The 15,009-nt window shown below is 41.6% G+C and overlaps 1 protein-coding gene across 3 annotated transcripts in view; it reads left to right on the top strand.

The window, feature by feature from the left end:
* Positions 1-12,770: 12,770 nt before the first annotated feature.
* Positions 12,771-15,009, top strand: part of cadpsb (Ca2+-dependent activator protein for secretion b) — a gene marked incomplete at both ends in the record, with an annotated part of 105,382 nt that continues 103,143 nt past the window's right edge. For all 3 annotated transcript variants that reach the window (XM_080423146.1, XM_080423144.1, XM_080423145.1), the window contains one exon: positions 12,771-13,157. In XM_080423146.1, coding sequence (XP_080279272.1) covers positions 12,771-13,157 — 387 coding nt within the window. The remainder of the gene's footprint in view (positions 13,158-15,009) is intronic.

The raw sequence follows: 15,009 nt of genomic DNA, 5'->3' as shown, positions 1-15,009 counted from the left end.
AGATCGGCTATTCCCAGAATAGGGATGCTGGGGGTTCAAGTGGTTAACAAAAGTGGCATTAAGTCTTAAGCTTTTGATCATCTTGGAGAGCTGACAGATATTCAAGCACAGTGCCACTAGGGGGCATCAACTAAGTATAGGCTACAACATCATTTGTATTTTCAATTGCTTCTAAAAGCAGATGAGATATCGACTCAAAAAACGCCATTTAGATTTATCTAAATATTTTCAACATTGCATTTTTACATTTTCTTAAAGGCAGGGTAAGTGAAATTTTTTTTGGTTGAAAAAGTTTTTTGTTAAAAGGTTAAAGAACTATATTCTGATAGTAATCATTGCTATAGAGCAGGGGTTTTCAACCGGTGGTCCGCCATGCATTAAAAAAAGAATAAAAAAGCTTTACTTTTAATAACTTACAGGAGTTCTTACTGTAGTGTGTGTATGATATGAAATGTGAGTTTACCATAATCACAGTAATCCTTAATCATATTCCATCATATTCAAACAAAATCACTGTATTTTATTCGATATATTATATTGATATTATAGCTATTTTCTCCAGCTCCCTGCGGTGCATGAACCCCCCACCACTATTGTGTGGGGTGGGTCTATGATGGACCCACCACGCACAATAGTGGTGGTCCCCAGGTTGCTCTTAGTCCCTGGGTGAAAATCAGTTGAAAACCCCTGCTAGAGTGTTTGTTCAGTAACAGGAGTCTCCCTGTCTCTCCAGCTCTTTAATAAACAGAACATACATTTTATTTCAGGTAGGTGAGTTCAGCCAATCAGGAGAGAGTGCCCATTTATCAGCTTAATTTGTATAGAGCATCGCAGTTCCCGCCCACTTCCTGGTTTTTCGTGGTGCCGGAAGGAACAACTCAATGCATTTTTCCCATTGACATTTCCAAAAATATTTATATCTATTAATTTAAGCCTCGAATCAAGCCATCATGACATGACATGAATCATGACCATAAAACGTTTGATTCTGTGATTATTATTTTTTTGAAAACGGCAAAACAAAGGGTATTTATTAAATATAGTATATCATATAATTAAATAGAAAATAAATAGAAAATCACAGAATCAAACGTTTTATGGTCATGATTCATGTCATGTCATGATGGCTTGATTCGAGGCTTAAATTAATAGATATAAATATTTTTGGAAATGTCAATGGGAAAAATGCATTGAGTTGTTCCTTCCGGCACCACGAAAAACCAGGAAGTGGGCGGGAACTGCGATGCTCTATAGTGTGTCTGCTCATTTCTTTGTGTCATCACTTCCAATTTCACTTGTTTAGTCTGTATCCTGTCTGAGCTCTCTATCCTGATTGGATAAAATTGGTATCTTGACCTGAAAATTCATTTTCTGTTTAATAAAGAGCTGGAGAGACATGGAGACTCCTGCTACTGAACAAACACTCTAAAGCAATGATTACTATCAGAATATAGAGCTATTTAACACTTATTTTAACCAAAGAAATTCACTTACCCTACCTTTAAACATTTGTATTACTGTAAATTATGCCATACTAATACTACTGCCATAAAAGTAGAACAGCAGTTACACAATACAATGATAATGCCTAGATTGAGCATTAAGTAGTAGAACAATGGTTCCCAAACTGGGGGTCGGGACCCAAATTATTTTGAGGGTCCCCAGATGATTAGCTTAATGTGCAACATTATTTTCTCACTCAACAGTAAACAACATACAGTATAAGTGTATACAGGGTATTTGCACATTTTCTAAAGCCCTTTTTAATACCTCTAAAATGACAAATAAAAATAAACTAATAAACCATTACTGCGTCAGAAGTAGCCAACTATACAATACAAAATGGTCAAACATTGGCCAAATTGTCAAATATTACCTAAGAAAGGCAACATTTTTGAAAATAGCCGATCTACAAGCACACAACACCTTGCAGTGCGAGGCGTTGTGAGCTTGTGGTTGGGGCCTGGTAGCATGCGTTGGGGCCCCGAACCTGAGCTTTGCTTGGAGCCATATCTTTTAGACCCCAACCCCAAAGACCCCAATATTTTAATATATATATATATATGTTTTAAAGCGAATTTTTTTTACTCAAATCTTTGCTTCTGGGGGATCCTACATGTATTCTAAATCCTAACAGTTTTTTTTTTTTTTTTTTACTTATGCTGCTATAATATCAGTGGTTCTCAAACTTTTCTCATGTCAAAGGACCCCCACAATGATATGTACTTGCCACCTGGCCATCAGCGCTCCATTATAACTTTCTGATGTTACTGTGTGTGTGCTACTACTGTACCTCCAGCTGCTCTCCCAGCAGTAGTTGCATCACCAGCGTCCGGATGCGGCAGCACCTCAGCGGTCAGAGACTGAGGAGGGTGTGAACAGGTTGTAGAACGCCATGATGATGATCTGCACGGTAGGTCAGCACGGAGTAGCGGGCGTGCCATGACCTGTTGCTTCGCCATCTAGAGAACAGAGAGAGGGTTTTAAGTGTTATTGAACCTTTATTTAAGACGCATCTGTGTGTGTCATTTTAAAGGGTCTACACCATGAAAATCACTTTTTTCTTGGTTTTTTGTATTTTTTGGGGTCCCCAGTGTCTCTTGTACCCAAAAAAATGCTTTTTTTTAAAATTCAGTCATTCCTTCTCATTTCATGGATTTCCAGAATGGGCGTGTCTGAACAGGCGATCTCAGAATGGAAATGTTTATGATTGAAGTGCCCGAATCGCTCCGAAACTTTTTCTACCCCCCCTAAGTGGGGGTCTACGAACAAATACTTCGGGATGATAACTTGTCTAAGAGTAGTATATTTGACAAATGCTTATTATTTGTCCAAAGGTTATTTTTTTCTTCTACATTCACTACACACATGGTGACATGTATAATGCCAGTGGTGTAAAGAAAGTTAACTAAAAACATTAAAAAATTAGCCTAGTTGCTTCTTTTGGGCTTGTTTTTATAGACATGGCCGCTTGTTTCTTTTGCAAAATCTGGCAACACATTGATAACCTGCATTTATCAATTTATTAACCTGCATTCAGTGGTGTAAAGTAACTAAGTACATTTACTCAAGTACTGTACTTAAGTACAATGTTGAGGTACTTTTACTTTACTGGAGCATTTCCAATTGTCTATACTTTTACTACTCCACTACATCAAATATTGTACTTTTACTCCACTACAATTATTTGAAAACTTTAGTTACAAGTAACTTTGTAGATATACATCATTACATTATAAAACATACATTAACCACTTTAGCCCCATTTTATACCTAGGCTATTTTCTAACATTTTAGTACTTTTACTTGTGGTACTTTAAGTACATTTTGATACCAAATACTTTTGTACTTTTACTTAAGTAAATTTGGAATTCCAGACTTTTACTTGTAACAAGAGTACTTCTTCTACATTGCAGTGTTGATACTTTTACTTAAGTAAAACTTTTGAGTACTTTTTCCACTATTATGTGTCAATTTTGGGGTCCCAGACATGAAAAAGTTTTAGAACCACTGAGCTAAGCCATTGGTTCTCAAAGTGGGGTCCTTGAGGGAGTCCCAGGGGGTCCCCAGCTTAAAATGATGGATAGTTAGGAACCAAATGGACCCTTATGGGTCTGCAACTCTGAGGGTGTACAAATGGAACCGGTCCATTTGGTTCCATTTTGTACACTCTCAAATTTAATATAAATTGGGGTCCCAGAGATAGAAATGTCATTAAATGGGGGTCCGTAGCCTAAATGCATGTCAAACTGGGGGTCCTTGAAATTAAAATGGTTGAGAATCACTGCTAGCTGTAAACAATCTTCTCTTATTGGGGTCCTCCTGGCATATCTTTTCAAATGGGGGTCCGCGGGCTAATAAGTGTCAATTTGGGGGTCCTTGAAATGGAAAAGTTTGAGAGTAAGCTAACACACACCTGCAGTAAAACTCACCTTGTTTGGTGGATGGAGAGATAATAATTCACTTCTCTTTCCACAGTCTGGTCACACAGTGTGTTTTAACAGCTTTTTTTCAACACTTGGTAAACACTTGGTAAACTCCACTCGACGTCTATGTGGAGTAACGTTATATTATGAGTTGTTTATTTCACTATAAGAGTCTTTCATTACTTCCAAACAAGCAGCGCTTGTTAACAAACCGTGTGTCGTCGTGTTTACTGGTGTGTGTGTGTGTGTGTGTGTGTGTGTGGGGGAAGGGGGGGGGCGCGCGTGAAACAATTGGATTACTCAAATCAGAGTGGAGAAGAGAGAGTTACGTCACGCTCTGATGTCGCCGCAAAGGGCGGTGAGATCAAAGTTGCCATGTCTACTTATAAATGAGCAATTAGTTGTTGTTTTTTTTAAGTGTAGTCGCTTCATTGGGCTTGCTTTCAAATTTTTTGAAAATAGCAGATCTACAAGCTCACAACGTGTCATGATGTGAGTCATGTGACACGTTGTGAGCTTGTAGATCTGCTATTTTCAAACAGCTGATGTAAAAGTGGGGGAAAAATAGCCTAGTTGCTTCTTTTGGGCTTGTTTTTATCGACACGGCCGCTTGTTTCTTTTGCAAAATCTGGCAACTGATAACCTACATTACACCAAGGTATATAAAAAGAAGGTACGAACAACATCTACGTCAAAGAGAGTCAATGAGAGCCAATGAGAGCCAATGAGAGCCATGTGGACCAGCTTAGAACAAACATACTTTGGGCTTATTTTTTCTTATAATTTGGTAGTTGTGGGTTGTGGTTTCTTGGGCTTAGTTGCTCATTTGGGCTTGCTTCACAATTTTAAATTTAAATTATTTTAACCAGTGGTTCTTAAATATTTTCATGTCATGGACCCCCAAATTGTCCCCCATTACTTGTCCCCTACCCCCATCTGAAAATGTTTTGTGCCAGGAAGCCCCGTACTAGATTTGTGTTATTAGAACGTTTAAAAAATCTTCCAAACATTCCACATTTTATTTAAAGATTTTTTGAAAATGGCAGATCTACAAACTCAAAACGCGTCGCATCGCGATGCGTTGTGAGTTTGTCTGTCCAGGTTAGAGGGTGGGGCTGCTGTCAGCCCTTATGTCCACATTAAGAATGATGACGTGGTCGTCAGCAGCTGTAGAATGAACGTCTGCAAGTTCCCCATCGACACTCAGTCCTGCAACCTCACCCCTAGCTGTACTGTGATTGGCTGACTCTATTGGCTGAATCTATTCAGCACTGTGATTGGCTAGCGAGACACATGATGAAATCAACAACCTATAAATAGGACTATGCATTTTAAGTGAGCTTCCATCACTGTGATGACCACTGTGATGACCACACCGCCCACTTCACACTGGGTGTGTTTTTTGCCGGACCCAGGGGGTCTGGCTTACATGAGGCTTTGTACCTGTTTTCTCCATACATGGGCATGGTCACTTTGTCCTTAGGCCTCAGCCATAAAAGTCTGTCCCCCTTTCGTCCATACATGGGCATAGACACAGGCTGACACGTCATGTGAAGTCTGGGTCTGGCAGAACCAGGTCTCCTGGTCTTGTTTTATTATAGTTTTGTATTGTTCATACCAATAGCAGTTTACAGGGGGGAAAAACACACTCGGGGGGAAAAAACACACTCTCCCACCCCTACCCGACAGTGACACATAGGAGAAAAAATGAAAAAGAGAAATAAGAATAAAATTAACACTCTACATACATACAGTACATGCATACACATAAATACATGCTTCCGCACACAAACACATATGCATATATGCATACTGTTTGTGTCTAAATGAATGCGTGCATGCATGTGTGTGAACGGGTGGTGGTAAAATCATGTAACTTCATGTTCATTCTCATTCATTCACTCAGTGTTTTCCCCTGTTCCTTTACCAGCTGAATAACTAAGAGCTCAAAGCAGCCTTTGACAAAAAATTCACCAGACTTCTAACCACGATGGTGATGTGGGGCAAGCATGAGTGGGAGTTTGACATCTTTACATACATTAAACTCAACAGGACCACCTACAAACCCCAGCATAGGATTGTTTACACTGTAGGTATTGCTCATAACTTCTAGGATGTTTTCTAGCAAACTGCTACAGTTGCATTTCTCAAACCTGAACTACCTCTAGGCTGACCTTCTAATATCTCCTCCTAGATCACAATGAAGAGGAAGGCCATCCTCTGCATCTTCAACTTCTTGTTGCCCGTCTTGTTCTTCTTGTGTCTAGACATGGCGTCTTTCCTGATCTCGGATAGCGGTACGAAGCTGGGCTTTAAGAGCACCGTCCTGCTGGCCGTCACAGTTTTACTAATCTCTCAAGAACAGATTCTGCTCTGCGTTGGAATCTGTCGTGAAGGTTCGTCATCACGTGTACGCACTGTGTGGGCGTGGGCGTGCCTTCAGATCAGGAAGCAGGCCGCGCTTTACCCAATCAAATGTAGTGGGCGGGATTTACGTGTCCGCTGATCCTTCCCTACTCGAAACAAGCCGAAACTAATTTAACAATGGCGTCCGCGGAGCAGACAAAACCACGGAAAGATATTCACATTTTAACTTGCTCTTTCATCATAGAAACAAGTGGGCTTATAACCAAAACGATCCATGTTCTCTGGGAGAAGTGGTGTTAGTGTTCCGTGTAGAAATATTGTTAGTGGGAATGAAAACATAGTCGCACCACCCGGAAGTGGAGCGTGAAGGCAGACTAAAACCCCGGTTTCCTTTGCGCACGTGTGCTGCGTCGTCATTGTCCCAGAGCCAACATGAGATAGTACAAACAGCAGAGGGCGCTGTTTTTCATTCTCATTTGGCTTTGGGTTCCCAGATTGCAGTTTTACAACTACTTCTCAACGATATCCTGCCCGCCACGTCCAACAGAATGCCAATCATATATAGGTAATGCTCTTGGGATTAGGGCTGGCCCTGAAGCTATTTATAAGGAATCAAAGTTCAAAACTGTTTTTGTCTCAGAGCGAGAGTATGTTTTGCACCCTGTCCGTCCGTCCTTCCGTGCATGAGTGTGTGTGTGTGTGTGTGTGTGTGTGTGTGTGTGTGTGTGTGTGTGTGTGTATGTGTGCGGTGAATCTTTGCACACACATTCACACTAAGTTGAGGAACAAATTACACCCTTTTAACATTGCCCTATTATAGCACCACCAGGAGGCAGATCTTTGCAAAACATTTGTTTTAATATTACTCCTACAAATTTGGTCCAAACATCATGCAAATCGGTACACATTATCTCCATAGTCAAGTGATCAACAAGGTTGCATCCGATTTTTCATATTCCATCCTGCTTGGCGAATTCCGAACATTGCTGGCCCTCAATAACCTACCTGACCTGGCGGAGACCAGGTCAGGTAGGTTATAACTTTTTCTAGTTAGGCCTATATTTCTGTTGTTCAGTATGTTCTGTATTAGTCTTGTATTCTGTTACTCTGTTGTTGCCTTGGTGTTCTGTATCGTATTCTGTAGTTTCGCTCCTATTGTTTCCTGTCTGCCTAGACTGTTTACCTGCTTTGTCTCGCCTCCCTGTGACTATTAGTTATCTCCACCTGTGTCCTGTTAGTCCCTCCGCCAATCGTCTCTTGATTGTATTTTGAGTTCACCTTTGTCTAGTTAGTCCTTGTCTATATATATTCCCCTGTGTGCTCAGTTTTATATTACACTGTAGCTTCATATCAGTGTGGTGTATAGGCCACTGTGTTTTGGCTGCACGCCATTCTGTATTATCAGTCCTTGTTTTGCCTGCTCCATTTTATGGGAAGTTTAAGTTGGAAAATAAACCTCCTGAATCTTGATTCTTGCACATTTGTCAAACTGCGTTTGGGTTCTCTGAACTCACCCTGACATTTCATTCATAGAGATCAAGTTCAACACAGCTCCTTGATGGATAATAATAATAATTATTATTATTATTATATAATATTATTGATTGTTGTGCACTAGTTCCGTCATGTGTCCCTGAAGGCACAAACCCCAACACATTTTGTAAAATCTTTAAGTCTGCATTTAGGAGTGAAAGGGGCGGTTAACTACACTCTGTTGGGTACTTTGCGGTTAAGGAAATTAAAGCAGCATTAACATCTCTCAAGATTGAACAAGGACCAAAAGTGCCTGACAATGTGCACAAGGGTGCATGTCGCTCGCCACTTTCTCAATTTTGTGTAGTGTAATAGGTGCATCCATGTATACCAATTCACTCGTAAATATGCTCCATATTGATATTATCCCCCATATTTCATCAAAGCCAAAATCTGGGCTGAATTCCTCATAGCAAAGGATGAATTCACACAATCTGGAGTCCGGAGCCTCATAGCCAGCAAATGACTTGGTCTTGCACAGTGGAAGTAATAAGTCTGCCTAGTTCTCTGCATGAGAAATTCTGCTTGCTTTGGTCTCCTTGCTTTTGAGAGTGTAACGAGATTATAACACTCTAATTATGCTCTTCAGAAATTCATTTACCTCTATCAACATTTCACAAATTGCCTGCGTATCTTCGAATGAAATGTACAAATACCATGTTTGTGATGATGAAGCTGTTGAGTGTTGTCACCGGTTCACTGGGAGAATTGTGAGAAGGCTGTAATAGCTGTGTGTTGCTGACCCTATTCCGTCAATCTCAGATTTAAAACACTCCCAGCATTTAAATATTTCAAAGAGCTCCTCAACAACCACTGCAGACGCGCAGAGCCTGCTTGTGTGTGTGTGTGCGTGTGTGTGTGTGTGTGTGTGTGTGTGTGTGTGTGTGTGTGTGTGTGTGTGTGTGTGTGTGTGTGTGTGTGTGTGTGTGTGTGTGTGTGTGTGTGTGTGTGTGTGAGAGAGAGAGAGAGTGAGTGAGTGTGTATGTGTATCGGCTTATATGCTGATGTTGAACCTTTAGACCACAGAGCTGTGGACTGTAAGTTGGCAAACACTGAGATGAGGGTTAGACTGTAGACAGCAGACCTGACTGTCCCATTCATTATCTTTGGTAGACAAAGACTGGAGAAACAGAAGTCTGTGTGAGAGGTCACTGACTGAAAGAAATCACTGTTCAAAAACGTTGTCTCCTTGAGTTCATGACAGAAAATTAACACTGCACTTTGACTAAGATTTGACTATTAACATTCATTGGACAGGACAGATATTCTGTCAAATGCCTGAGCAGCTCAGGCTTGATAAATCACTGTCTCGTTTTACAGCTTTAACTGACTGCATGGCACTAACTGCTCTTTGATTTTTTTCTTTTCTTTTCTTTTTTTTAGTAATGTGATTATACTGTATGTGTCACATGACTTTTCATTAAAGGGGCTTCACACAGTAATACAAAAATAAAAGAGCATATATCTAGGTAATGAGAATTTGAACGGTGGTGTCACTGAAAATTCCAGCCAACTGTTGCCAATGACTAAATCAGACAGATAATCTTGGTCCACTATGTCTATGTATTGTAGTACCCTCAAGTACATCAACATTTAATGTGTACACACTCTAGCTGAAGCAGCAGAGAAGGGCAGGGAACATCAGTCAATTATTAATGTTCTGAATGCAAGGAGGATTCTGCAGTAGCCTAGACATGGGGGCCACAGTGAAACATGGACCACTCGAGGATCCAAATGTCCATGTGTGTCCATCTTTGGACTCTCAGAGCTAAATGAACACTGAGGATTTTACTGTGTGGGGGCTTCTCAGCTCTACCTGGCAGTGACAGGTAATCGCCCACTGAGAGCTCTGCAAGAAGAGAACCAACAGGAGCATGAGCAGAATCCGTGTTGACAGTCCATATGGATGAAGTATGAAAGTTAGCTTCCTTCCTTTCCTGCTATATAACTACTGTATTTTAATTGAATGTTCTCTATCCTGTTGTGAAATAAACCATAAATGAAAAAAATAAGGAACGCAGAGCTCCTGATTGCTGTTCTTACTGTGTAGATAACTGCAGGGAGTTCACTGGTGGTGAGGGGGGGCGGGGGGTGCATGGAGGGAACATCTGGAGAAGGAGCTCATCAGTCCAGCTGTCAGATGCAATATTGTATCAGAGGTAAATAAAGCAGATATAATCATCCTCTATATGCATGCCGAGCCCCCAATAGCGTATAGGTGCACATGTTTGCAAAGTGGGCGGGGACCGCCAGGAGGGCCAATGGGAAAGGAGAGGAAAATGAAAACATGAATCAAAATAATATTCACACACCCGCATGCATGCATGCACGTACGCACACGCATGCACGCACACTAAGTTATGTGTCTGTTGAAAATACACAAATAGGTTTGTATTTATAGATACAGTACAACGTATTGAACAAAGGTGCGCAATAAATCATTCAGTGTCAATAATAAAAAGATCTAAATGTGTGAATATCGCAATATCATTTTTAACATATGTAAAAAAAATATATTATAATTTGAGCATATTATTTGTATTAACTGCCCTACGCGGGTTGCCTGTCTGTTTTAGGATTGATTTTATGCCTGTTCTTCTCATTACTTTTAAGGCACTTAATTGCCTGCATGGCCCTTTTTGAGTTATTAACCCCTTATGAGTGTGCAGCCTGAGGTCCTCATTCATTTCTTCTCGTTGTCTCTGAGTCAAGGCTGAAGACAAACAGGGACAGTGTGTTTGCTGTCGGGGCTCTGGATCAAACTGAGGAATTCAGGCTTGATGAATCAGTGACTTCGAAATCACTTATTTGATCAAAAGGCGTTTTCCTAATTTGATAATGTGATAACATTATTGTCTTATTCTCACTTTTACTTTTATATTTTATACTTTTTGCTGTTGCTGAGTCTACTGGTTGTGTGTGTGTGTGTGTGTGTGTGTGTGTGTGTGTGTGTGTGTGTGTGTGTGTGTGTGTGTGTGTGTGTGTGTGTGTGTGTGTGTGTGTGTGTGTGTGTGTGTGTGTGTGTGTGTGTGTGTGTGGATCACAGTTTTTAGTTGCAGTTCAGTGCCACAATGATGATTTCAGCTGATATTTCCCTGGGTGACAAGAAATGTCAGGACACACAAGGTCACCTCATGGCCACACACAATGTTTTTGGCTACTAATTAACACTCAAAGGTGCGGTGGTGCCACACCATAGAGTGACTTTAGAATATAACCCTTTACATTTAACAAAGGTGTAGCTACAAAATGACCTATCAGTACTGCATTGTTTAATGATTTTGTGTGTGAATTTAGCACCCTATTATAAAACATTTAGACTATAAAATATTACCAAATATACATGTATTCATTTATTTTACTTTATTCTGATCAAGAACAGAAGCCTACCACACTAAATAACCACACCCGGAGCCTACCACACCCTTCAAGAAAACAAGGTTGCATGGGGCAGGGCGGTTGAAATCTCAGAATTAATTATTTAATGTTAAGCAAGTAAAAATAAATACATTTAAATACATGCATGCCATGCCATGTTTTCAGGTGAAACCAATGCTCGCATCCATGGCAAAGATTATTTACATTCTACGGCAGCCATTTTAGGTGTACCGCTGCAGAATATTATGATGAATTACAACAGTTTATTAAAGAGCCCATCTTTTTTTTTTACTGTGCTCATAGCTATGTTCAGGACCACGGCCAGCTCCTCCTCACGCCTAGCGTCCCTGGACTTGCTGGCAGTAAAAGGCCATCCTGCTTTCACTGGAAAAGCCACTCGCTCATCCCCCCCTCTCTCTCTCTCTCACACACACACACACACACACACACACACACATAGCCCTGGTTCAGAGCGTTAGTGGCTTCGCTATAACGCCCTGGAAGACCCCTCGCTCTGCGCATGTACAAGGAATTCCACTGCCCTGCCAGCGCTCAAGAGTAGTGAAAATAAACTAAACCATTTCGCTACTCACCGAAGCAAAGGCTGTTTTGTGTTGTTGAAAGTCTATTCGCACTGGGAAGCCTCTCAGCACCCCACCTACTCTGTAAAATACACTTTTTGGGCAGAAAATAAAATATGTCAGCGAGATGGAAATAAATTGTATTTACTCCACAGTGCCCTCTACAGATCTGAAGGATTGGAACTTACCATTAACCAAAATCTGTAGAGGGCACTGTGGAGTAAATAAAAATAATTTCCGTCTCGCTGACATATTTTATTTTCTGCCCAAAAAGTGTATTTTACAGAGTAGGTGGGGTGCTGAGAGGCTTCCCAGTGCGGAGAATAGACTTTCAACAACACAAAACAGCCTTTGCTTCGGTGAGTAGCGAAATGGTTTAGTTTATTTTCACTGCTCTTGAGCGCTGGCAGGGCAGTGGAATTCCTTGTACATGCGCAGAGCGAGGGGTCTTCCAGGGCGTTAGAGGGAACTCACTAACGCTCTGAACCAGGGCTAACACACACACACACACACACACACACACACACACACACACACACACACACACACACACACACACCCTGCCCCCCCCCCCCGCCCCTGCACATCCGCAGCAGTGACTGGCGAGTAAAAAATACAGGAAAAAAAAATACGTAAGCATCGACGAATCTGGACGCGCAGGCGGAGTGGAGTGAGTGTGATGCTGTGCGTGCAGCGAGCAGCTCTCACAGACCCTCTTCAAGCACCGCTCCGTGTTGCTGACATCGCTCAGCAAAGCAAAGCGAGTACAATTGGGGCCCATCGTCACCTAAGAGACTTCATTCATATTCTACTGTCGCCTACCTGCCGCTGCCTGAGGTTCAAAATCTACGGCTATAACTATCTTAAGGTTAAGGACATCATAATTTTTTTCATTTAACTAGGCTTTTACTGCATTAGGACATTTGATTGTATAATAAGCGGTAATAATTGTGTAATAAGACTAATCTCGGAGAAAGAGCTCAAGATGTTAGATCCATCATCCAGCGAGGAGGAATCCGACGGTGGGATAGTGGAGGAGGAAAGCAGCAATAATAAAGAAGCGTCGATGGCACCCCAGTCGTCCTCCGGGTCCCGGGTCTCCCCGAGCCGGACCAGCGAGAGCTCCGGCGGTGGCCTGGCGGCGCCCGGCAGCAGCAGCAGCGGCCGCAGCAGCAGCGGCCGGCCGACCAGCCCCAGCCCGTCGGCCCAGAGCGGCGGCGGCGATGTGCACGAGAAGGAGGAGGTGGAGAGGCTGCGGGGCGAGGAAGAGGAGCGTAAAAAGAAGCTGCAGTTGTACGTCTTTGTGATGCGATGCATCGCCTACCCGTTCAACGCCAAGCAGCCCACGGACATGGCCAGGCGACAGCAGAAGGTAAGAACTGAAGATAAGGGACCTCTGTGGTGCAAAGGTTAAAAAAAAAAAAGAAAAGAGGAAAATAAATAATAATGGTCACATGTGTGGGAAAAAAATGTTTAAAAAAAAAATGTAATTGTATAAAAATATGCTTTAAAAAAATATGTAAGAAAAATGAAAGAGGGCATATGCTGACGAAAAAAACATTTTTTATTACATGCTGTCATTGATGACCTACATAAGACATACCACCACTGTATAGGTTTTGACCGCTAGGCCTATTCAGTAGGGCACACCGTATATAGACCCTATTTATAGGCTAACACACTGGTTTGTTTTCTTGACGATAAATATTGAAATCATGCGTCCTCCAAACACAGTAACATAAGGACATTATCGCGCTTCGAAGCCCTTGATATAGTGAGAGGAGACTGAGAGACATGGCACTGCTGCAGAGATGCAGACACTGTGCAGTCAGTGTCCTGAGTCCCTCCACAAATAAACACAAACTATAAATCAGTTACAGAGCTCAGCAGCAGCCCCCATTCATTGATAGGGCTTGCAAGAGCTGTTTGGATTGATAAAAACAAGTGTCATTGGCCTGGTTGGGCGACATTCTCGCCAAAAAGTCTTCTTACCATTCGCCCCCCTTAAGGTCGGCAACGACATGCCATATGCTCTTTCCTGTTGGCGGATGCACCCAATTCCAACCCATTTGCGCCATCATTTATCCAGTCATTTGTTTTTCTCCCAAGGTGACTTTTTAGGCACAGACCTCCCAGGACAGGGAAAGAGAGAGGGAATGGGGGGGATGGATTGTCTCCTTCCCGGATGATGATGTTCATTGATAACTAATGAGTGCACTACAGGGCTGCATGGCATTTAATGTGATTTCTGTTTGGGTTTGGGGGTCAGGCTGTGTTATGGAATCAGAAGTTACTCAAAGGCACAATACTTATAGGCCTTTCTGCTTTTCAGTTTTAGTTTTAGTGTAATACATAGCCTACTGCAGACTAGTTGTGGAGTGCAGTAGGCTATTACTAGATATAGCCTGTTCTATGGCATCTTCTTTACACTGTTTTTGTGAAACCTATAGGCCTACAAATACCCATAAAACCTATTTTTTAAGCAATAGGCAGTTAGATTTATTATAGCCTACTGTAGGCACCTGTATAACATTGAGCCGATATGTAGGCCTACTGTATAGTCCCTTTTCCAAGGTCGATAGCTTCTCATTATCTTTGCTATTTTGGCCTATTAATTGTCTATACTGTAATTTAGCAACAATGTCTATAGCCTGGCAACATCCAGCTGATAACAACTAGCCATAGTATTCTGATGATGCCAAATCAATGTTCGCTACACCTCAGTGAATATGATTGGTCAAACTAGTCACTTAGCCTGTTATCACATGAGAGGTTGCATCACAGGACGTCTCCTCCTTTCCACCTGCTCCATATGGACCACTGGACCATTCAAGTACTGTTTCAGTCCATCTACAGATCTGCTATCACGTGTTATTTATGCCTACAGAGATTTTGCTGAGTCATGCAAGTACATGGCAGGGATCAACTGCAGTTTTTTTGTTGTTGTTTGTTCTTCTTTTTTTTTATCCAAATAATGTTAATTAATGCACCCCCCCCACACACACACACACGTGCGCACACACACGCATGCAAATTATTCAAACACCATCTCCTACTTTTGGCAACTGAGTGAACAGTTTGGCAGTCTTGTTCAACAGTAGAACAATCCCCATGTTCATTTCAGATTTACCCAATCAAACCATGTTTAAAAAAGAAAAAGGAAAACAAACATACAGTACCAGACACAATTAAGCGGGCCTCTATATAGCTGTCAAGCTGCCCCT

This window comes from Gymnoscopelus braueri (genome assembly GCF_963280865.1).
Source record: "Gymnoscopelus braueri genome assembly, chromosome: 3".
NCBI classification, from domain to species: domain Eukaryota; kingdom Metazoa; phylum Chordata; class Actinopteri; order Myctophiformes; family Myctophidae; genus Gymnoscopelus; species Gymnoscopelus braueri.
Note: the sequence above shows the minus strand (reverse complement) of the source record. Positions and strands in the feature narration are given on the sequence as shown.